Below are 25,550 nucleotides of genomic sequence, written 5' to 3'. Positions count from 1 at the left end.
TTTCTCTGTAGGTGAAGATTCTTTGTATTGAAAAGCTTGTTAATTTTGTAATTTGGGTAAATCTAAAAGGGAAAGGCTGTGTTTATAGTAGTATTACCTAGTTCATTCAACAGGTATATATTGACTATCTCCAAGCGCCTGGGACTGTGGACGGCAGTGATCGCAATAGAGACCTCTGGGGATCCTCGGGGTGACTTCTGAGAGGAGGACAAGCAGTGACTATTTATCACACAGAGTCTCGTGGGCCACTGTAGGGGGTTTGGGCTTAAGCCAGAACCCAATAGGAAACTGTTAGGGAGTTTTAAACTGGGCTGACGACACGATCAGATGGTTTGAGGATCAGCGTCTATGTTGGTAACATCTTGAAAAGATGGGGAAGAGTCAGTAGTGAGGCCAGGAGGGAAAACAGGGCCGAAATATTTAATTCCATCTCCTCTTTTATAAAGAATCTGTAAATCTTGAGGCAGGCAAGATTATTCTGCCTGTCGCAAATCATGCATCTGAAAACATTTTCCTAGATGGTATCACACGGAGAAAAAAAATACCGTCACAAATCCCTGAAATTCTTACTTTTTATTCCAGTGACTTAAAGCCCTGTAAATTGCATTCCAAAGAAGTCTTCATGAACATACGCATGGCGTAAACATATCCAGAATTCCTGTCTGGGTTTCACAAAATGTGCTCATCAAATGTAGCTTGCTTTTTAGGATGAGTGTAAGATTTACAAGAAGGTGAATGAAGGCAGAGTGTAGAGGGAGACATTGATGAATAGATTGAAACCTTAAATCCCTGAGCCTTAGTCTCCCTTCAGACTAGATTGGATGGTCAGAATGCCATCACTTTCATGGATGAAGCGATGACTTTGTGCTAGACGACTTTGGGAAAAGAATTCTAGGACATTTTCCAGCTATCAACCAAGTATCAGCACATCAAGAAAGAGAATGGAGAAACAAGCCACAGCTCTTGGTGGAGTATATCTATTTTGGCCAAAAGGCAAAGTTATTATATTTTTAAAAGAAAGGAGAGATTAGCTCCTAAGTTACTATATTCAAGAACTATTTCAGTTTCAGGCAAGATTTATTTTGCTTAATGTATCTCATTTTATAGAAGCCAGACCTTTCCCTTCACTGGCCCCTGCAAGCCTCAAGTTAGGTTATAACCACAATTTATATGATAAAAGGGCCATAAATGCAAAATTTAGGGAGAGTGATTTTTTTTTTTGTTAATGCATAACGCTTTGAAAAATACCACATAGATTATAGGTGGAAGCTGAATTAAGGTTGTTAAAAGAAGAAAGACCTACCAAATCATCTGTTCATTGCCCAGAGAAAATTAAACTATTTCCCAGGTCTGGAAAACCTTATCAGATTTTATCATGTGGCTGCATACACTGCCTCTTATTTTACTTGGTTGTGCCTGTTTAAAATCTTACAATTCATCACTGTTAAAATTACTACTGGGTACTTATTCAGCCTTTCATGGAGTCAGTTTCTAAAGAAAGAAAGTGCTGCTTTCACATGGAAAAAAAGTGTCTTAGCTTTACGATGCAATGGTTTTCTTTGCAAGTTGTATGTGTAAGCATAAAACGTCTGCAGTTTCAATGTTCGCCACGAGGTGCAGCACACAGAACTTCTCCTTTGTTCCTCACTGACTCATGCAACAGAATTCTAGCAGTGGAGCAGGCATCAGGACTGTTTACAATTGGTAATATCTTAGCGATAGGCTTACCTAACTTCCTTCTGTCTTTGTTCTGCTGCGTGCATCTTTACGCCCAGGTGGGCTGTCCTTTTCAATGCAGTATGGCTGCGAACAGCTCCTGGTCTTCTATCCAGAAAGGGAGAGAGAGCATCTTGTCGCTATTGTTGGAAAGCTTTGGCCATTCAACTGCCCCTCATTTTCTGCCCAGTTAATCATTGTGCAGTGAGGACAGGTTCATGTTGATTGAGTTAGGACAGGCAGAGCTCCCTGCTGGAGCTAGAAGTGAAGTCACTATCACCCGACCGTGAGACAGCTACATAAAGTCAAGGGGACGGAATGGATTGAGGGGTGGGGTGATCACTGCGCTCAGGGTACTGGTTTAGCCTCTCCTTCCCTCGAGTCAGGACTCAGAAGGATTTTGGCTGTCTGTGAGACACTCTCTTGTTGCCATTCATACTTTCTTGGAGATGCCCCGTGCTCAGAGTTGCCTACTGGCAAGGATAAGCACTTCAACTCCTATGGAATAGGATTGTAGCTTCCCACTGTGGTTCTAAAGAAAACTTCTCCCAGCGCAAGGGAAGTGGAAGAGACGTAGGAGGAGAATAACGATACTCTTGGGAGCCTGGCAGGTAATATAATCAAGAATCTCATTTGGGGACTAAGATCACCACACTGGACAGGCAGGCTCAGAGGTCGCATACCCAAGAAGACACAGCCGTGAAATAATCCAGCTGTGAGTTGGTGACTTGAATGTATGTGTGTACAAATATATATTTGAATGTATGTATGTGTGTGTGTATAATTATGTGTATAATTCTATATAATTTCAATTCAGTAGAAGGAGGAAGTTGGCTAACCACTCTGTCTCTGTCATTCAACTTTTAACTAATTTTTAGGTCTTTTTGTGTGTTGGCTTATGGTTGTAAAGCAGTTTGTAGTTTGCTACACAGTTGGTAACTTTTGGATTCTGGGGAAGTGGAGAAAACGGAGAATGTAGCAATTGAAAACTAAAAGGGATCTTGAATATGAGCTTCTCCAATTTTCCTCTCCCCCAGTCAGTGGGTCTGGATTGTTACTGAGAAGTCTTGAGTAGTTTACCAAGGGCCTCCCGGCTGGTCAGGGAGTGAATGTGGATCTGAGCTGAGAATTCCAGTTTCTCCATTTAAATGCTTTCCCAACAGTGTTTGGTGCCTGTGTCTCCTGTGGAAGAGAAACTTGTTTGCTTTAATCCTGTTTACGAAGTAGGGATGGTTGGATCTTTTTTCGTTCCACTGATACAGAATTTTGATAATAGAATTTTGCCCAGTGTGGAATGGGGAACATATAAGATCCTAAGATTGTTTTATATTAATTAAGATTAAGTTCTGAGATAGATAGCTCGTTTTTCTCTTTCATTGTTGGTTGATTCACTGCTTGTGCATTAAAGGAGAATCGATGCCTTTTAAGAATTTATTATTCAGAACTTGCACCAATTTACGTTGATCATCAGTGATAATTAAGGTAAACACTTATAAATGTGCTTTGTATAAAAATTCTGACATCGGGGGCGCCTGGGTGGCTCAGTCGGTTGAGCGTCTGACTTCGGCTCAGGTGATGATCTCACAGCTCGTGAGTTCGAGCCCCGTGTCGGGCTCTGTGCTGAGACAGCTCAGAGCCTGGAGCCTGCTCTCTGCTTCTGTGTCTCCCTCTCTCTCTGCCCCTAACCTACTCGCATTCTGTCTCTCTCTCTCTCTCAATAAAAAAATAAATAAACATTAAAAAAATTTTTTTTAAATTCTGAAATCAATCAGTGGCCATAGGGTACAAAGGTCTGTTACTAATTTTTGATGGGCTGAGCCACAGAAAGCCACAAAGACTCAGAAGATGTTGCTGACTGTTCCTTCAGTAGACTCTCCGCTGAAAGGTAAAGTTGGTGTTTTCTCCGCTCTTTCCCTGCTCTCAAGGTCCTCTGCCACCAAGATGCTTGATCATGGAATGGTGTCTAAGACGGGCTCCTGGCACGTGGCATGTTGGATGAATGAATGAGTGAGAGGGTGAATTAGAAGACGCGGTCGTGCATTTGTTGGCACCAGAGGCTCTGGATGCCAGGAAATGATCACGTGGCTGTGAAGCCGTGCCCAGATCACGTGGAAACAGCGCTGAACTTCAGAAAGAGCTCCCCTGTTTCCAAGCGCGTCAAGTTCAAGCAGACGCAGTCCGCTTGTGGTCTTTGGAGGAAATCAGTCGTACAAATTACAGTGATGCTGCCATTAGTATAAAAACGTCTTTTGGGCGACTTAGAGCACAATGGAAATGCTGGTGCTGGTGCACGTATGTACCCTTGAGCCTGTCCGAGGTCCCATCCTCTCGGTACCCTGCTCAGAAGCCCAGCTGTGAGGCCCCATCTGTCAGCGAAGGCGGCATCTGTGTCTCCGTCGGCTGACATCTGCGTTAACTCTCGTGGACTTGCCTGAAGGCCCGTAGGTGGCTGTGAGGCTCAGGGAAGCGGGCTCTGCGGTGGTGCCTTGAGTGAAATATTGCCCGGCCTTTTCAACTGAAAACCCCCCGTGATGGTGTGCTAAGTGCTTGCTTTTTCACGAGCTGGGAGACCCTTTCTTTTAGGGCTTGTTGCATTCCAGGATGCATTAAATCTTACTTGCTGATCTTTAAAGTGTATTTACTTTGAGAGAGAGAGAGAGTGAGAGAATGAGTGCAAGTGGAGTGGGGGCAGAGAGAGAGAGAGAGAGAGAGAGAGAGAGAAAGTCTCAAGCAGGCGCCACACTGTCAGGGCAGAGCCCGACGCGGGGCTCGAACTCACGAACCGTGAGATCATGACCTGAGCTGAAGCCGGACACTTAACCCCCTGAGCCACCCAGGAGCCCCGCTTGCTAATCTTTTGCACCCGCAGCAACATTGCCGGGCAATAGGACTTGAGTAAATGCTTGTATGAGAGACTCAGGGCGGGGTTTTCTGCTTTCTGTTCAATTCTTCAGAAAATGGTGTTGGAAAATCTAGCGGGTTGCCAAGTGGCCCTCCTCTCCCTCCACACACACACACACACACCCCTCTGCTTCCGGTCCTTCCTGGAGCGTCAGCATGGGACCTTATTTGGAAATCGGGTCAGTGCAGATGTAAGCAGTTAAGATAAGGGCACACCGGAGTGGGCTGGATGGACCCTTGTAGCTGGTGCCTTGATGACAAGGGGCCCGGAGACACATGGAGGGAAGATGGCCACAGGATGACTGAGGCAGAGATTGGAGTTTTGTCCCGCAAGCTGAGGAGCGCCAAGGATTGCCAGCGACCAGCGGAAGCTAGGAGAGAGGCATGGGGCAGGGTCTTCCTCTTGGAGAATTGACCGAATCCCTCGGTTTCAGACCTTCAGCCTCCAAGACTGTGAGGCAGGAAATTTCTGTTACTTTCGGCCACGTGGTCAGCGGCAATTTGTTAACAGCGGCCACAGGAAGCTAGTACAGCTTACTGTGTTCTGTGTCATCACTGGGAATCCGCGTGAGTTTTCCGAGTTCTGTTTTGCACACTCAACACATCGCCATTGTGTAAAGACTCCTCTGGGCCAACGTGGATTTGAGTGGCGTCTGTAAGGAAGGGACAGTGCTTGCTAGGAAACATTACAGGAAGGGGGCCATTCCATTAGAAATAAATTTCCAGAGGTGCCCGGGGGGCTCAGTCGGTTAAGCATCTGACTTTTGATCTCGTCTCAGCTCGTGATCTCACGGTGGTGAGATCCAGCCCCGAGTTGGGCTCTGCCTTGGAGCCTGCTTAAGATTCTCCCTCCCTCTCTCTCTGTCTCTCCCTCCCTCGCTCTCTGCCCCTCCCCCACTGGTGCGCACACTCGTGCTCTCTCCCAAAAAAGGAAAAAGAAAGAAATTTCCTGCGTATTCACTTAGGACCTTCCTCTTATGCCAACTCATTTAACATGTGTACTGAGTGCCCATAATAGGCCAAGCACAGGCTTGCTTTGGAGGTTAAGGGATCTACCCACATGGAGCTGAGGATACCGTAGAGAAAACAAATAGGATTGATTTCAATTAATCTACATATTTATTTTATTTTTAATTTTTTAATTTTTTTTTTTAATTTTTGAGAGAGAGAGAGAGAGAGAGAGAGCATGGACAAGGGAGGGAGAGAGAGAGAGAGGGAGACACAGAATCTCAATCAGGCTCTAGGCTCTGTGGCAGGGCTCGAACTCACGAACTGCGAGATCATGACCTGAGCCGAAGCTGGACGCTCAACCGACTGAGCCGCCCAGGCTCCCGACTCTACATATTTTTAATGTCATTATGTATGTGGAAAAAGCAGTCACGCTAAACAGCAGCGAAACTCCGCGAATCAAATAGTATTTGGGGATGCCACTCAATGATCTGATTTGGAAACTTAATATACTGTGTTTATGTTCAGTTCTATTCATGTGCCTGTGGTTTCTCTCCCCAACCCAATACAAAACCGTCCTGCGTTTTCCACAATCACAGTCCTTTGCGTGCAGTAGCTTTCACACGTCGTTGCTGAATTAAACTGAGTTATTGATTGAGGATATCGATAGGGAAGATGGTTAATAACAGCTAGCAGGTATTAAGTACCTTTTATACATACATGCCACGATAAGCAATGGCCCTTTGTCATTTTATTCTCACAGCTGCTCCCTGTGAGTTTCTGTTTCCCAACGTCCCACTTTAAAGATGGGGTCACTGTGGTGCTCAGACGTCTGGAAAGCTGCCTGAAGCTCCACCATTCAGCTGGCAGTGAAGCCAAGATTCGGGTTTATTCCAGCAGCCTGCCGCCAGGCTCCACGCCCTCCGGCACCACGCGCTGTGCTTTGGGCCCACACGTGGCTGTCTGCCACCTTCCGTGGATTGGAGAGGACTGTGTCACGGTCATGCCCCTTTCTTTTTCTTTATCACAGCCTTCCGCAGGCGTGCAGAAATGGTGGGTTTTAATTGAGATTTTTCTCTGAGTGTGGCTTCTTTCTTCCCCCAAGAAAAAGAACGACAGGGTGTGCAGCGAACGATTGCTGATCGACTTATATTTCTAATTCTGCCTCTTTTTAGCCCTTGGCGTCCAAGCTAACACCACTTCAGTGATCGGTCTCCTCCAGGGTCATGTGTGGGTAAGCCCTGGGCTTGCATTTCACATCGTGGTTTCGCTCCTGTGACTTGGGAGTGGGACCCCTCCACCCCCTCCTGCTCTGAATTACTTGAGGCAGAAGCTCTTGTCTTTCCTAGAGAGAGAGTGTAGACAGTCTCCATCTGGGGAGAAGGGGGCGGCCCCCAAGCGTGCAGTCTGAGCCTCGCAGGCCTTCCAAGGGCAGAGCCCCTGCCGCACGTGTGTGTCTGGATCCCCAAGCCCTTTCTGTGCCTCTCTGTGTCTGCTCTCTTAGCATCTGTGCGGCGCGCTGGTTTTCTGTTCTCGATTCATCGCTACTGGCGGCAGCAGCCATCCAGCCCTGCCTGGAGGTAACATAACACACCCCGTATCACCGCCTGACGTTCCGTTCCTGGGGGTGCGGCAGGCCTGTCAGGGAGCTGCTGACTCAGCAGCGGGGTTGTCCCGTGTTTCTCTCCTGGAAGAACTCTGTGTACTTTGTTCGCCTGCTCCAGCCACAGCTCTCAGGATCTGATTTCGGCTGGAAACAACATGCACCAGAAGTTTGAGAGTCAAAAGCCACAAGCGGTGGAAACCAGCACCCTGTCATTGCAGCATTACCAGCAATAGCCCAAGGAAGAGTAGGTAGACAAAAGCCCATCCTCAAGAGAGAAATAGATAAATAGGTAGATACGCGCAATGAAGTATTATTCAGCCGTAAAAAGGAATGTCGTGCCGACTCGTGCTAAAACCCGGATGAACCTTGCAAAAGTGAAGTAAGCCAGACACAAAAGGACAAATATTATATTATTCCCCTTAGAGAATGTATCCAGAACAGGCTACCTCACAGGGAGAGAAAGCAGATCAGAGGTTACCGGCAGCTGGGGGAGGGTGGAGTGGGGACTTCCTACTTCCTGGATGCAGGATTTCTGTGTCAGGTGATGCACAGTTTTGGAAATAGTAGGTGATGGTTGTACAGCATCGTGAAGGTAAATAATGCTGCTACATCGTACGCTTAAAAATAGTTACATTTTCTGGCAGATTTTATGTTGTACCTATTTTTCATGGACTTAAAGAATGCCCCCACTCTGAACCAGATCTTGTGTTTGGGTGGACGTCGCCTCTCTTAGCAATTGAGAAAAACGCTGAAAAGCGTCCTTGGCTTCTCTTAGGCTGAATATAAACCTGTAAGAATGGCAGCGTCTCAGCAGGAAGGGACCGGCACACCTCCGGGGTGTGAAGCAGGTGTTCACTTAACTGTCTTGTTTTCCAGCCCTGCCCTGGACCGCCAACACGTTATAGATGCCGGTATCCTGCTGAGTGGCCCTGAGATCAGTTGCTAGGTGCTTTGGGAAAGTGGAGGAAGGAAGATACTACTTAGGACATTAAATGGCTTGAAATGAAAAGAGAACCGGGACTCACGTTTGCCCTTCTGCTTCCTTTCCTTTCTTCCTCTTACCCTCTTCATCCCCTGTTGCGGTCTTCTCTGGGGGAGAAGCAAATACAGAGGGCACCATCGACTGATTTTTGCTCATAATAAAATAAAGCAGAAAGTTCAGGATCCGATCCCTCATTTCCCTCTACTTCAAGATTTCTGACTCTGGAGAATTCCTCTGTTAAATCTCTCTCTCCCCTGTGGCCTGAAAGGACTAATACACTTTCATGATACAAGTTTCTTTTTCAAACCCTGTATGCACCTGGGCTGGGGATTAAGCCGGATCATTCTTTGAGGTAACTAATATTATTATTCTGCATGTATAGACCCTTGAACTGTGGATCAAGGAAGATAAGAAATTATCTCATGGTAACAATCAGGAAAATAACAGTGAGTTCAACATACAAATATGCCCCACCACTCCTGTGATCTAATTCTGAGATATTAAAAAGAATTCTCTTTCATTTGGTGTAGACATTTAGTATTTAAACCATGCTCTCAGGGTGTGCCAACAGCAGCTTGAAAAGAAGGTACCTGAGAGGAACAGGAAATGTAGTGGGCTAAGGCCCCCATGTGGGCCCACATGCTGGTTTGTGGATTTCATATCCGAAGTCCATGGCTGAAACGCACAGGAATGAATTCAATGCATATAATCTGGAAGTTATATAAGGAATCAATTTTGCAGGTAATTTCTTGGACTCTTAAGAATGTTCAAAACCGTAGGATCCCTTGGTTCATTTTTTTGTCATGTATCGATTGATCTGGTCTCGTCTACCCTTTCCCTTCTCGTGTTATCAATAAATGACAGTGGAATGTCTGACTGTCTTGTTTTAAATACCTGCATTTACAAAATCAGCCTGGGCACTGGGAAGGAAAAGCGAGAAGAGACTTAGTTTTGCAGGTTTTACGCATGGGAACTTTAAGAGATTTAAAATCGTTCTCTATGAGAGGATCCCCATTTAATGAACATGGTCTTTCTCCTCAAACACTGTGGAAACCTGGCACGCTCTCACAGCATGGCTGTAATAGAGGACCAGCACTTTCTTCTGCTAACATCCCCAGATTAACAGTGTGTCCCAACTGACCGGGGTAATCAATCAGCTGACTAGTTTCGCTATACTGTGATTGAGAATTACATGTATGTATGTTAATCTGGTACAAATAACATCGACCAACATCAGCACACTAGTTAGTTTTCACTTGCTTTGGTGTGTATTTGTATCTGATACCTAGTTGTTGGTTCCACCATCCTCACTTTGGGGCCTTTAGCCCAATTGGGAGGACATTTAATAAAGCGTAACATGGTTCTTTACCAAGTCTAACAGGCGTAGTTCTGATATGCTCATAACCCCTAATGAGGGTTTTGGCCGTTGATCAAATACACAGACTTTCACGTAGTTACATAAAGCAGTCAGATAGCAGAATTATCAGCCTTGCTCATACCAGAGGGATTTTCGCCAGCTATATAAAGTATGTATAATTTAATTTACGTGCATGTGTAATATTTATTTACTACTATATATCCATGTAATGGTGTAATAATAATTAGTGTTTTAAATTTCATTTCCTGTTTCCTGATACAAATTAGGCTGTAATAAATGGGTCAGTACTAAACAATCACAGGGTGGGCTCTTGACAGCCATGGGCATGATCGAATGCTTTACCAGCTGGATCCCGTTTATTCCTCCTAGCAACGTCCCCAAACACTGAAGGGTGGATACAATCCCCCATTTATAGAGGAAATGGGTAGTGTTTTTTTTTTTTTTTTGCATTTATCCCCACTTTATGGATAAAGACAATGAACGTTAGAGAATTAGAGAGATTTTCTCCTGGACACGTTGCTTGGAACTGGTAGATATGGAATTAAAACTCTTGTGGTCTGACACTGATGGACAGTTTTATGTGTCAACTTGGCCAAGGTGTAGACAGCAGTTATTCAACCAAACATTGTCTGAAGGTAAGAAATGTAGGGTGATCTTTCTCAGGCCGTAGCTTGGCTTGCAAGAACATTGTTATACTTCCAATTCCTGTTTTTGACACATACGACCTCCTCCATTCCTTCTTGAGTTCCTCCTGTAACATTTCTGTTATAAGTTTCCCACCCTGAAACATACACCTTTTTCCTGAACTCACTGGGGAGATGGTTATGTTTCCAGAAGCAGGGTAGAAACAAAGAGCATATTAATAGCATCCAAAATATGAACTTATTCTAAGATTCGTGGAGTATTTCCTAAGTGCTGTTTCTGGGTTATTTTTATTGAATATTCAGACCAGTAAATTACAAATCCACATGTGAGATTTGTCATTTACAGACTATACTCCCTCCGGTCCACATGAAAGCTGCGAAACCATATTTAATACAAGATTATATAAGTTGATGCTCACTATTTGTGAATTCCATATTTGGAAATGTGTCTACTTGCTGAAATTTATTTGTAACCCCCAAATCAATACATGTTTTCGTGGTCATTTGCGGACATGAACAGAGTGAGGAAAATCTGAGTCTCCCAACGTGCATGTCCCCAGCTGGGGATGAACAAGGTGATGCCTGTCTTCTTGTTTTGGCTCTTCGGCTGTGACTAAATATCCTTTTTGCAGCCTTATTGACCACCACGTTTTTCGATTTCTGTGCATTTCTTTGGTGGTTTCACTATCTAAGATGGCCTTCAAGGGTCATGCTGAAGAGCTGTCTAACGTTCCTAGGTGTGAGAAGGTTGGGAGGTGTCTCACATGTATTATTAGATAAGGTTCACTTAAGCTTGAGGTATAGCTCTGTTGGCCTCAAGTTCAGTGCGAATCAATCAACAGTATAAGGTGTCTTTAAATAGAAACACACATGAAACAAGGGTATGTATTGACGGGTGGACAAAAATGTTGTGTCCAGCAGCTGGCAGAAAGCTAACCCTGTCTTTCCCCTAGAAGCAATGATCCACTCTTGTCATTGCATGGTTTGAGGTGGCTTTATAGAACATAACTACCATGAATAACAAGAATGGACTGCATTTCTCTATGATCTTGCTTTCCTTAATTAGTTAATTCGTTAAATACTCAGTGTTTTACTGTCAAAGGACATATATTCTCAAAGGGACAAAAAATGGTTCTTGATCGGGGGGGGAGAACCCCATTTAATGTAAAAAGCAGAGGTATATATGCAGTGCATAACATATATAGTATATTGGTGGTATTACAATATCTTTTGGGGTAATTGGGAGAAATGTCTAACAAGGTCCTTGGGGGGGAGGGCAGTAATGAAAAAGTGATTGCAAAACATAGCCGCAGGGCACAGTCAATATGTGATGAAGAAAATATTTATTAGGTTACACAGCACAGTATACATAGCTGTTATTATTAATATCATTGATAATATTATTTGTTTTCTTAGCCTCTTCCCATTCTTCATAGACCAGCATTTCTTAAATTGGAGTTTGTGGTCCCCTGAGGGGGTCTGCATTCTGTTTTCAGACCTGTCTGAGAATTTCCTCTAGAATTTATTTTGCTTTGGGCTTTCGTTTTGATGACAGGCATGAAAATAATAAATCGTTGTATCCTGGTTCCCCTTTATGGATGAGTCCTGCCACAAGATTTCATCGTCCAAGTTTACGCCTATCTTTTAAGATAGGAGTTCTATTTCAATGCCTAGGGGCCAATAAGGAATAAAAGAGGAGAAGACTTAAAGATCATGAGTAAAACAGACGGAGTGAAGGCCCAGTGACCTGTCTTCCTGCTCTGGGAGGGAGGACTCCCGATTCTGGATGGAGGAAAGTGGTGCTCAGCTGAGCCCTCACACGGGCCAGGGGGAGCATGGACATGCCCTAACCCAGAGAACATTCACTTTCGCAGCCCGTACTGTATTAACATTTTGAAAGGCAATTTAATCTCTGCAAAATAACATCATCTGCCACATGAAATTAATGCCGTTAATTTGAATTTTATGGGCTTTCTTGTTTTCGTGTTCAATTTGTTACTTTGTTTTGGTCTCATTGTTGAATCAGGGTTAAAGCATATGGAGTTTATTTCTAGCTTTCCATTTGTGCATTGCTAAATACCAATATACTAAAAATAATGTAAGTCTCCATCAGTGGTGGGCAATAATGCATTTTGCCGTATCAAAGGGAGGGTTGGCATTGCTCGGGTTTAAGGAGCACTGTGAGGGACTCCTAGGATCACAGAATATCCAAGCTGCTGGGAATCAGTCCACCCATCTCTCTTACCACATGTGGACACTGAGCCTCCTGGAGGAGAAATGAGTGGCCAAGGTCAAAAACGAGTAGGGGCTGACTGAGGTCAGAGAGCAGGTCGGCAGGCTTCAAACTACACACCCCATCCAACGTGTCAACCGTGTCCAAAGGTGGACCGTGGCAGAAAAATGGCGACCACCACCAGGCCACAAAATTGGGCTAGACACAAACTCATGGAGAGTTATGCGTCACCTTGGCTAACTCTGAGCGCGGAAGATGGGAAATGGGCCGGGACAACTGGAATGACAGACTTGTTTCAGAGTCAGGAGTCACAGTGAACAACGGGCAGTGCTGAAAGGAGACAACAGCCTTTTGACTTCCCTGCTCAGGTGATATCACCCATGAACTTGGCTCGTTCCAGTACTCTCAACGTTCACAAGCAAATCCCCGAAGCTCCTAAGTTGAAGTGCCTTTGTACTTTCTACTCTGTTTTTGGATGTGACTGCACTCCACGAAACTAGGGCACGTATCACTGCGCAGGGAACGTGTTTCTCAGTTGCATGTAAGGGTTTTGATCCTAACTTGCTAAGCGAGAAGAGCGCGTTTGTGATAGAATTGGATGGTCATTATTTTAGTTTTCTATCACCGTGTGACAAGTCACCACAAACTTCAGAGCATCGGGACACAGGATACATCTATTATCCGACAGTTCCCTGGGGATGGAATTCTGGGCCAGGATCTGCTGGGAGCTTTGTTCAGGATGTCACGGAGATGTAGTCAAGACATTGGCCAGGGCTGTGGCTCCTCTGAGGCTTGGGGTCTCTTCCATGCTCATGCAGGTGTTGGCCGAATTCGTTTCCCTTGCAGCGGTAGAACTCACAGCTGCTTGCTTCTTTGGGGCCAACGGGCAGGGTCTCTTTCCTCTAGACTCTTGGAAAGAGCTTACCTATTTAGGCCAGGCCCACCCAGGATGATCTCCCTTTTGATCAAAGCCAAGTGATTGGGGAATTTAATTGCATCTTCAACACCCCCTCATATTTACCATATTTGTTGCTTAGAGGTTACAGGTTCTACCCACGCTCAAGGGAACAGATTACTAAGCACTTGCCATGAGCACCGGCTAACTTAGCCTGTTGAAGTTGCTACAACAAAATACCATAGGGGCGCCTGGGTGGCTCAGTCTATTAAGCTTCCGACTCTTGATTTTGTCTTGGGTCATGATCTCAAGGCTCATGGGTTGGAGCCCTGAGTCTTGATTTCAGCTCAGGTCACGGTCTCATGGTTGATGAGTTTGAGCCCCGCCTCAGACTCTGCACCGACAGTGGGGAGCCTGCTTGGGATTCTCTGCCCCCCTCTCTCTCTGTCCCTCTCCTGCTTCTGCTGTCTCTCTCTCAAAGTAAATAAATAAATACATAAACAAACAAACAAACTTTATTTAAAAAATACCATAGACTAGTGGTTTATAACAACAGAACTTTAGTTCTTACAGCCCTGGTGGCTGAAAAGCCCAAGATCGAGGTGTCTGGTAAGACCCTTCTGGTTCACAGATGCCTGTCTTTCTCTGGTGTCTTCATAACATGGAAAGACCAAGGGAGATGTCTGGCGTCTCTTTTAGTCTCATTCATGAGGGCACCACCCTCATGATCTAATACCCTTCGAAAGGTCCCATCTCCTAATACCATCCCATTGGGGGTTAGGTTTTAAGATGAACCGGTGGTGGGGGGGGGCAGTCGGACACGTTCCGTCTGTAGCAGGTACCACGCGAGTTATCTTAGAATTCTGCTCGCTGCCAGTCACTGGCACTTCCTTCATGAGGCCGTGAGTCAGCTTCGTATTTTCAGACTCTCGTGTGGCATTTTGCGAATGTTTAGCACTATTAATGTATATGTTTATTTTAAAAGTTAGAAGAATAGGGGCGCCTGGGTGACTCAGTCGGTTAAGCGTCTGACTTCGGCCCAGGTCATGATCTCACAGTTGGTGAGTTCGAGCCCCGCCTCGGGCTCTGTGCTGACAGCTCAGCGCCTGGAGTCTTCTGCAGATTCTGTGTCTCCCTCTCTCTGCCCCTCCCCCCGCTTGTGCTCTGTCTCTCTCGCTCTCAAAAATAAATAAACATAAAAAGAAAAGATGCCACAACTATTTGGAGCTAGCAGGCTCTTACTATTTGGGTAATGCCTCATTCTTAGATGTGCTTTTGTCCTTTGCTGGGAAATGTATAGTTTATAGTTGCAAATAAAAAATTAATGCCGTGGATGTGTTTCCCACATGTCCTTACTTACTCACGTGCATGCCAAAATGAAATTACGTTATCGTATGTTTTATAATCTTGTCTGAGTTTACAGTCAAGCCATATTATAATAGGGCTTTAGTTCCACTCTTACATGGGTCAGATATTTAATGCATAAGGCAGGAAACCTAATAAACTCCATACTTGGTATTATGGCTCCTTTCTTGGAAACAAGTGATATGACTTGGTATGGGACAGAGTAGAAGGCACGGTCCGGTTCTGAAATCACAAAACTCAAAAGCTGCTCATTCCTGTTTTCTCTAGGCAAAGGCAGCTCAAGCATCTCATCCGACGTGAGTTCAAGTACAGATCACACGCCGACCCAAGCCCAGAAGAATGTGGCTACCAGTGAAGGTAGGCATCTGGTCTTCATTATCTCTCTCCCTGTGTTCACAGTGCTGGCTATTTTTGGAAGACAAATAAAATGTGTGAGTCTCAGTTCTGTTCTCCCGAGTGGGAGCGTATGAGATTCTTAAAAATGAAGAAGGTGGAGGGTTTCTCGAGTTTCTTTTTTGCTGCTTTGCTGCTGCTGCCCGATAAAGGGGTTTCGATAGGATTTAAGTGTCTCAATTCTAAAGCAGTGCTGTTATTTTGTGAATATATAATAGGTTCACGTTGGGCGAGCCTCCGTGACGTTATAGATCCTGTTTTTCAGCGTGGAAAACACTAGGATTGTCAAATTCTTGTGCTGTAGTTGAAAGTTCCTGGAAGAGCTTTCAAAATAGGCACACTCGGAATTCAGGATTTTGGCAACGGAAGGTCACGATCATGTGATTTGTAGAATTTGAACTAACCAATATTTGGAAGTAGGAAAAGAGATTTGTTTGATTACGTAAAGAATAAGTGGAAAGTCCTGCCTCTCAGGACAGAGATTCGTTCCACTGATGGTCTTGATACAGAATTTCACTATATGTAGTAACAGATGTTGGAATTAATTGCTTTGCGTAGTCCGGAAGCTTTTGTGTCGTTACTTGGGTGTGGAAATGACTGTTCCTGTGGTAGTTAGTTAGTGGCTGGTTGCCTCAGTTATGGAATTAGTTGTTTTTATTTTAATGTGAAACACAATTAAGTGAGTTTTTTTCTTTCTGAAGAAGAGTTCTTTCTAAATTAATTGTTGAACGCGGGTCCAGTGTAAGACATCTGTGAGGTGTCGGCTGATGTTCATGACAGGGTGTGCAGCCTGCTTCCTTGAAGTGTGCAGGGTGTGTGGGAGTACATTTCCAGGCTTTGTTTGGAGGCTTCATTTAAGCTGCTTGCAATATTGGGAAGCGTACCCTTGACCTGATGTTGGTTGCTCCTGTATGACAGCGTGTGCATGAACGATGATGGCTGGTCTCTGCTGTGCGTGTCTCCTCTTTGGGCATTCTTTGACTTGCTGTGTTTCAAATGGCTGATGTATAAAGAGATTTTATCACGGGTTATATTCCCTGGTGTATAAATGCCTTAGCGTTGTTTTACCAACATGGTGAGGCGAACAGGGTGGGGTGTTCTTCTCAGAGCAGCGAAGCACCAAGTAGAAATCCAATTTTAATTTTCTGCCTGTTAATTCAAATACGAGCATTAGGTCATTCTTGAAATTCAATTAAGGTAATGGGCAAGTCAAGTAAATTGATTCTAGACATTTGCTTTTGAGGCCTCCGTTCTTAGGAGCCCGAGTGGAAATCACTTCAACGTAACTGATTTACGGTCTTCTGTAATCAAAAATGTACATTTTTGTAAGGTGATCACTTCTTTCCATCATGATTACAGTTAATTTTGTCATAGTCATAGTGTGGCTAATTTGAGTGGCTGTGAAGATAGAAAGTTAAGACTTTACGTTGATAATCCCTGTGTGTTTCTGTCTCCAGATTTAAGTTCTCATATTACTCTTTTCTCTTTTCAAAAATGGAAAATACAAAACTGTATGGACATTGGTGAAAGGGTTGGGGGAAGGGACTGTGGGGCTTCATGCATTAAAAATGTCTGCTTTTTATGCTTCAAAAAAACCCCCGACTCCACAGGGATTTAAAATTTTCATTTTATTCTGCCTTTTCCTTAGGAAGATTCTTTTGATGCAGGCCCAGCCAGTGTTTTATATATTTTTGTCACAATGCATTTTCTACCATTCTGAGAGTAAATTCAGGAGAAAAATGGGAAAATTCAATGTTCAGGTGAAATCATTTTTAGCAATGGAGCTAAATTAATAGCACTGTTTTTTCCAGCTCTTAAGTGGCTGGACCCCATCCCTATGAGAGATGCTGTCCATTTTTTTTGCATGTCTGCAAAATTAAGTGTTTTTTAGTATTTCTATGTATGAGTCCATTTTGCTACTGTTTTTTAATCAATGAAACAAAAACGTATTTTAAAATGAATTCGGCATGGGTATCATTTACAATTAAAATGCATCGTAGGGAGGTTTGCTGCAGAACGGTCTCACTATCAGCCTGGTTTTTCAAGATGGGAGCACGACAGTAATGCTAATTTTCTCAAAGCGCAGGTGACAGAATCCTGATCCACCCCTCAGGATTAGGGTGTCACCTTCCGTGACCTCCAGAGTGGATTTCGCCAGTCGTACACATGTTTGCTCCTACTAGAAAGCACCTGGTGACCACGGTGTGCGGTGTGCTGGCAAAGAAACAGAGACTGGACGCCAGTTTCTTACATGTGCCACAGAGGAGCCAATTAAAAAAATGCTTCTCTGCTTCTCTTCCCACTGTTTCGAGAACTGTGTTTACCCTGTCTTGTTAATATTGGGTGAGTGGTGTAACTGGCTTTCCAGAAGCGGTTTGACTATCGTCATTTTCTCCCACGGTTGATCCTCTTAAGGTTGTTTTCCCTCTGAATTTCCCGATATCCTCTTCAAGAAACACAGGCAGGATCATCAGTTTCAAGGTCTGAGTGATAGCGATTTATAAAAATGGGGTATGTGGTGAAGGACCGTATCCAGTTTTCCTGCAGCCTTTGAAAGCCGTGGCCGTACCGGTAATAGCTGGGTTGGAAGCCTTTTGGAGCAGGGCTGGACCTTGCCCTGCTGGGCTGGATGGGGAAGGTATCACATCAATTTCCCGGCCAGCGTGGAGTGTGTGCACGCACAGGCGCCTTTGTGCCCAGCCTCCACCAGTTGGTGGACGGCAGAGTCATCGTCTCCTACTGGGAAGCGTGTAGGTAACCCACGCGATGCCTGTTGGCACATGAACTGAGAACGTGGGAGCTGAGGAGAGGGAAGGGCACTCACATAACATGCGCTTCCCTGGGGCTGGTGGTAGAGATAGTCACTGACTGTGACAGACACGAGGGACTTACTAGGGAGATGACGGGGTTCTAAAATCGGATCGTGGTGCAAGTTGCACAGCACGGTACATTACTAAAACTCACTGAAGCATACACATGACAGGGGAGTTGGGAGTTGTGGCTTCTGCATGACCTGAAGACCGCCATCTAAATCGTCACGAACTATTCTTTGAAAAATGCTGCCCCCCCACCTCCGGGAAGAAGTCCCGAACAGGGCTGAGAAGACCCCTTAGGAGCATGGGTCTTGGCCATCCAAAGTGCAGGGCCGCTGGCCGAAAGCTTCTCCTGAGATGGTCTGGCCTTGGGGTCAGAACAGCCCTGAAAGCATCATGAGGAGTCCCTGGACGAGTAGTGTTCACAGCCCAGAGCGTGGGGTCTGGTCAGAGTGGACTCCTCAGAGAACATACTCTCCTGGAAAGTTCTGCAAGACATGACAGATGATAGACCCACACGTTTCTCAAAACCTTTTTTTTTTTTTTTTTAGGCTTTTCCCGGAGAGTCTCTAACTTTAGCTTCGATTTATGTTTTGAGCCACAAGCCTAATGGTTGAGACATCGGTCACATTTACTGACTCTAACCAGTATAAGGACTTTATGTCCTTGCTGTCTATCTATTGTTCCCACTCTTTCACTTTGGGTCATAAGGCTCCTCTCCTATGCATGATGGGCACAGATGGTGATACAATTTGGGTTCAATCCCACAGACAGTGGTATTTTTTACCTAAGTGGTAGCCTTCCGTTCCAAAATCTCTGGCGAAAGCTTCGTGCATTTTAATTTTGTGATTCTAAAGCCACACCCCTATTAAGGAATTGGCAGCCTGCAGTGTTTTCTCCTTGATAAATGGTATAGGCCTTCTTTAAAGCCCATTATATTTCATGTGACAGTTTAAGTTCCTGATTTCCTGACACTGTCGGGGGTTTGGGTTCAAGTGTAGAAAGCTGGAAACGTTCCATTTTTCCCAACAAAATCTGCATTCCAGCTTCATAAGCCACAGCTTAATTCTTTCCAGTTGTGTTGCTATTCTTTCTCTTATACTTTTTTTTTTCCTCCAGTCTTTCTCATCCCCGGGTGTTCTCTTTTGTACTGGAAGCAATGGCCTTTGACTTTCAGCTATGAAAGTCACGTCCAGCCCATGGCTGGAATAGCACACATGGATCGTGAAGAAGCTTCCTAGGAATAGGAAGCTGAGCTGGGGCTTCTTTCCCAGAACAGGGTTATGACTGTGTGGCTTTAATGGCGGCCTCTCAACAACTCAGACATCTCTTGAGCTGGAGGAAGGTGACACAGTTTAGTTCAAAGGCCAAATGTAATTGGCTGAGGAAGAGACAGCTTCCTCCAGCTGCTCTCTAAAGATATTCAAGTTCAGATATTGAACTCACTGACAACACAATTTATAGGTGCGATGGCTTATAAATGTCGTTATCAAGCCAGCCAAATATGGAATCATAGGATTTTTAGAGCTACAAAGCTTTGGCAGTTTTCTGATCTAATACACTCGTTTTACAAAGAAATCCCTGCGGCACAGAGAAATAAAGAGATTTGCTCAATATTACACACCTAATAAATTGTGGAGCAGGAGTTTGACCCGGTATTGTTTTGGTGAGAGATGGTCAAATCAGGAAAAAGCCTAACCTTTAAAAAAGTTGCTGCCTTCTAAGCGTGAAGCTATTTAATTCTGTTTTGTGCGTCTCTTGTCCTCTACCTATCTCGAGCTGGTGGCAGAGCTGAGGCAGGCTGTTCAAAAGAGTTTGAGAAAGATGGAGTTCACGTAGACAGGTACTTCCAGTAGGAGGAGAGGACCTCCTTGAAGGGGTAAAAGGATCTCAAGCTACTTGTGTAGGTTGGCTTCTCACCTGGAGATGGAAACACTACCTTTAAGTTACTTCCTGGTTATAAAATAGCGTTTCAAAAAAAATTTACCTAATATCGTTTTGTGAAGTCGCCCGTTTAATTAACTCCCTGAAGGAAATGAATTTTAAAATGTTTCATTTGAGCTGTGCGTGAAATGAGTTGATATATCAAGGATTTGTGGTGCTCTTCTTTCCACGGTACCTAAAGTCACCAGTTTATTTATACAGTCATGGGTTAACATGTTTTCAGTGCCCAAATGAGACCAGTGCTAAGTGGAGTTAGTTTGAAAATGCCCAGGAATCTGGCTTTGTTTTATTCTCTTTGTCTTCCTTATATCATCTTCTTTCTACTTGAGTGTACTTCTCAAACGAAATTCACAGGAGTCACTGAGAAAGAGAAAGATGATGCTTTTAATTCAAGGTAGATTCCATTTCCCTAAAAGCCTTTTTGCCCATCCAACAAATTCAGCAAACATTGTTGGGACACATATTACTTCATGATGAACAGCTGCCTTCATGAACATCATTATTCAACTGCTTCATTGTCACGTCACTCTTGAGAATGGGATACAAAGGTTTTCATTTGGCAGATGACAACAGGGGGACTGGGAAGGGGTCAGTGTGGCCCAGAGTCATGGAAATTTAGTAAAAGACAAAGATGGTTATAAGCACTCGGTTCTGAATAAGATTTATTTTTAACGCTTGTTTTATAATTGTCATGTAGAATTACCAAGAATTTCATGCTGATCATTTTTATGAATTTATATCAAAATATACTTTGAAAGTCCTCATGAGACGTACCTTTTGAAATGCTAATCCACGATTGTGTCTAGATTGTCAATATTATACATGGAAACCCTTTTGTGGTCTGTGTGTCGTCTAGACATTTACTTTAAATTCTTGGTTGTTGAAAGCAAGAGTTAATATTCCAAGCTGTCTTTGTATTAAACTGTTGAAGGGTTAATTTGCAGGTTACCATAACTGTGTCCTTAACACACTGCATCAGACAGACATAGGGTTTGAAAGTGAGATTTAAATTAATCATGACATAGGATCTGCAGTGCATATAATGTAAAAGTACTGACTAGTCACGTTGCTTCTTGTTACTTTAAAACTGAGCCATGTAGTCCTTAATTGGAAATATACACAGGTGAAAGATACCAATCTTAGAGCATGTGCCTTGGAAGACTGGAATTATGCCTTGAAGCCGGCATAATCAAATGACACTCCATCCATGACACAAGAGAAAATAAAGTAAAAACATATAATGCAGGAAGAGGAATAAAGAATAAAGAAGTGGAGAAAGAAAATGGCATAGAAAAAGTCTCTTTCAAAATAGTTCTAAAATGACACGTCTTCAAACTGGGAGGGTGGTTGGGGGACCTTACAGGGAGGGAGAGATTCCAAAATGAGAAATGTGGTATTAGTAGCTTTTGCTCCATGTATGAAGAAGGTGATGACTCATTATTATGAGGATTTGTTTTGCCTTTAAAAATTAAATTTCAAACCTAACTACTTCTGATAATTTCAGAATCATTTAGGTACACCTGACAGGGCTTTAGCCGTTGAAGTTTAATGTGTTTGGGTAATTAAATTAGCAACTCACTGTTTCATGACCAAGTTTCCTCCATTGTTTAATAACCACTGCCTACTTGTAAGGTGGGTGACTTTTGAAAAACTGCACCAATTACACTGGGTGATTTGAGCATATTGTAGATTCAGTGTGCCCGATTTAATAAAGAAGTCAAATTTGCACTTGAGGATAAGTTTAAGCAGTGGAAAACTCATCAGCTTGGTATCCATCAAATTGTTATGTAAGCCTAAAAATGTACAATGAAATCCTAAATACCATCTCAGACTCAAGAACTAAGTTTAATTTCTTAAGGGAATTATCTTCCAAAATGAATCATCCAGAATGGCAAAAATGCCATTTAATAGTCTCAAGAGGAAATTAGGTTTCTGTGTGTGTGTGTGTGTGTGTGTGTGTGTGTGTGTGTGTATGTGTGTGTGTGTTTAAGGACATCTTAAAGTAATACTTAATTGAGACATCCAGAGTCTGCCAGTGCCTTTATGTAGAGTTAGGAGAGGAAACGTTAGATCTTTAGCATTCTAATCCCATGTGTAAAATTATTCTGTGTTTTTCTGTCACCTATATTCTGTCATTTGCAAAAAAACCCAAACCAAACAAAACTCAATACATAATCGATATGTTTCAGTCATAGACATTCTGGCTCATCTGAATACAACTAAGTGTATTTGCAATGACGGCTTGGATCGTATCTAAGTTCTCTTATCTGTAATCTCAGTTATTTAGTTCAAAGGGAATTTATTAAAGGATGTAATCTAGGTTTAAATACATTTGTTTAGGCACTTAGGGGGAGAATTCAAAATGTGTGTCAGTCACAAGTTGGTGGCACAGAGAATGATCCCTACCCTCGGATGTGTTTGCTTCTCCCTGAAGAACTTTCAAAACTAATTTTGGGTTTCATTTAATGGATTCGGGTGGGGCATCTACCCTGCAGCTACTGAATTCCCTTCATTCTCTATTGCCTTAAACAGGCGTCTTCCAAAGTATTGCTGTTACGTCTTTGGCTCCTGGAGGAATTTGATTTTATGGCGAGACCCACTGCTGCCAGAACCTTAGCGATTACTGGTGGGATAAACACTGTGCATCAGTTCAATCGTAATTGGTGTAGGTGGTATAGGATTGTGTCCTGAGAAGTGGTCTGAAACGTGCTATAGTTGGGGAGGAAGGGAGAGAGGCATGGGTTGGAGTAACTGGGAAATGTGTCATGGCAGCTGGGGATTTGGCTTCTCCTGCGTGGACAAGAGGGTAGAAGGGTGGAGAGGAACATATCGCATAGCGTGTAACGCAGTCGGGAGTTGGAAGAAAGCCATCTGGGTTCACGTGGGGAAAAAATGGGGCTTGTTCTAAAGAGCCCCCTCCCTGACAACATTGAGTATGTTCCCAAAGTGCTTTGACCATCCAGTCTTTCACTAAAATAGTTATTTACGGGGTGGCTGCACGTTCTTTGTACTAGGTTTTCGATGGATACTGTATAATTGGAAGTGTCAATGACAAATAGGCCACCGTTCTATAACATTTTGTACCCACCACTTTTCTTTGGGCTCTTTGGAGGGTTTTACACTACAAGGCTGACTTCTGGGCTCGTGTGAGGCAAAAAAGGGCATATGGAAGGGGGTGGGGAGCAACGTTTCAGAAAGAATAACCCGACATTGGAAATATTTGCCTTTCGCAGTCCTGGACACAGTCTGACCTTAAAGATCAGGTTAACACGTCTGTTTATTTCCTCTTTGACTAGGAAATAACTTCCTGAGGATAAAGTAACTTCCTCAGGAAGTCCCAGGCTTCCCAAGGCTGTTAGGCTGATTAACAAATAATGAGAGAAAAGCACTTTAGCTGTAAAGTGTGTTCCTTTATATCCTACATATTTATAAAACGTAGAAAATCCCCATTTTGGAGGGAATGATATACAAGTAGCTTAGGTATTGTTTGTGATCATTAAGAGATGATTGAGGAATTGTTAGAAGGAGTGCAGTGTGTGGGAAGCAGATAGTAATATAGCTTATAATTATAAATGTAACTAGGACACTTCTTCTCACCACTACCACCTTCCTAGGTGGGGTGGGCTGCCTGCTATCCCGAAGGACACTTGTTCTTCCAAATAACTGTATGTGTTTGAACATGTGAATTTCCTGATGTGGGCTTCAGAAAACCAGATTTCCCTGCACAGTGGAGAGATTTTGAGCTGCAAAGGAAGGGGACACAGTGGGTATCTGGCAGATCAAAGAGGAGATGGATGGGAAGGAGGGATGGTGGGGCTTTGCCAAACACACAGTGCTCGGAGGGAGTGGATTTTCTATAGAAATCAGTGGAGGGCTTAATTGCGAGACTGACCTTTCTTATAGTCCCTTGACTTATGCAGATACGGCAAATGCCCACTGATGAAGAATCCATCAATTAATACTCCCTTACTATTATAATTTGTACACATTTAAGCATTCTATTATGCTTATATTCTGTTGTGGGTAATGCTATTTTATATAGCATATTTACTTACACAATTGATAATTAACTTTTCTCTTTTAAGTCCGATTATGAGCTCACATTGTTCCAATTATTAATAATTACTACTCTCTGCTTGATGTTTGATTTTTTTTTATAACTTCTTCTATGGGAAACCTTTAAGCATCTCCTTTGTCCTTCCAGCACTGTCCTTCAGGCTGTAAGACCACCCTTGCTTTCTGGCCATGAGGAATGGTGCAGGCCCAGTTTTTGTTGTTGTTGTTGTTGTTCTTGCCTAAGATACAGAATCAATCATGACCAATGGGTCTTTTGTTTTTAGTGGCGAAAGACACTCAAGATGTAAATCTGGGAGTAAAGCAAAGGGCTCCTCTGCTGTGGGCTCACTTTTAATAAAGTTAGAACTGGACAACATGTATTTTTAAGCTTCTAGTACACATCGATTTTATCAATTCATAATATTTTATGCTCTAAATTCCTGCACCGTGCTTAGGTCCTCATAGTATGAAATTTCATTTGCCACTAAGACTTTCTACTATTCAGCAGTCAAAGATATGACTTCTGTTGGGCCCTCCCCATCAAATCTTCAAATATGCCCAGACCTGCCTGATCCATAGCAGTGACAAGTAATAGGCCACATACGGCTCAATCAAGATAGCCATCGCGTGAGAGTTTTGTGTATGTTTTCAGTTGGTAGCTCTATAGGGTCATTCCTACAATGGCTTGAACTCCTCTGAGGAAGGAATTGAGTTTTATCCCCCTTTGTGTGCTCCGTGGCTACCACAGAGACTTCCATACAATAAGTATTTGAGAAATGTTTATTAAATGAATGAGTGGGTTCTTATGCAGAATCTAAGAAGGAATAGCCCTCTTGATTAGTTTTTCCAACCGTGGTCATAAAGACCATGACATCAAAAGCTGTGCAAATCCAAGGTAATTTTGAGAGGTACGGTTACTTTTTAGAAAAAAGAATAATGCTGTTTCTTAGGAAAACTTGAGGCACATCATAGGAATGTTTACCATCCATTGGCTTTTAGTTGCCTTTTGTGTTAAGGAAACAAACAACTTCTTTAAGCAGAATAGACATTCCAGAAGGAGGATGAAACAGAAGATATTTCTGGTTTCTGTGTTTTCACTTGTTTCAACATTTTTAAACCAACAAACAGGCAAGGTTTGTTGTCTATTGAATATTAGCTCTATAAATAACCAGTTTCTACCAGGAAGTTTCTTTTTAACATTTTAGTTCACCAAATGGGACAAACATAGAAATACAGAATTCTAGAGCTGTTCGGCCTCTGTACCGCAATTTCAAGGGCAGAGGAAAAATATTCTTTACCCCCTAACCAGTTAAATTTTATTAAATCCCTTTTTAATCTTTTTTAACCTTGATACGTTGAATTATTTCAATTCCTCACTCCCCGATATCTCAAGGTATCAAATTAGAGCCTGTGGTTTTTTAACTGATGAAATTGGAGAAGTAAGTTTCATTTTATTGGCACAGAATATGGCTGAATTGGCCAGTTAATAAATGTGTCCGGGGTTTTTTTGGGTGGGGGTGGGTTCACTGATTTGTTATAAAGAAATGTTAGGAAAAACATTCCTAAAGGAGAAAATAATATTGTTCTTTCCCTTTTTTAAAAGAATTATCCTAGAGCCAACCTTGACCTCAGATTATCTTCTGCAAGCTATATTCTATTTCACAGAAGGTGGGAAA

At 43.2% G+C, this 25,550-nt stretch overlaps 1 protein-coding gene across 1 annotated transcript in view; it reads left to right on the top strand.

Annotated features, from left to right (window-relative positions):
• Positions 1-25,550, top strand: part of FBXL7 (F-box and leucine rich repeat protein 7) — a 387,677-nt gene that overhangs the window by 89,249 nt on the left and 272,878 nt on the right. Inside the window, exon 2 of the mRNA XM_049648763.1 lies at positions 14,936-15,025. Within this exon, the coding sequence (XP_049504720.1) occupies positions 14,936-15,025 (90 nt within the window). The remainder of the gene's footprint in view (positions 1-14,935; positions 15,026-25,550) is intronic.

This window comes from Panthera uncia (genome assembly GCF_023721935.1).
Source record: "Panthera uncia isolate 11264 chromosome A1 unlocalized genomic scaffold, Puncia_PCG_1.0 HiC_scaffold_17, whole genome shotgun sequence".
Taxonomy (NCBI): domain Eukaryota; kingdom Metazoa; phylum Chordata; class Mammalia; order Carnivora; family Felidae; genus Panthera; species Panthera uncia.
The sequence above is the reverse complement of the archived record's forward strand: the minus strand, read 5'-3'. Positions and strand labels throughout refer to the sequence as shown.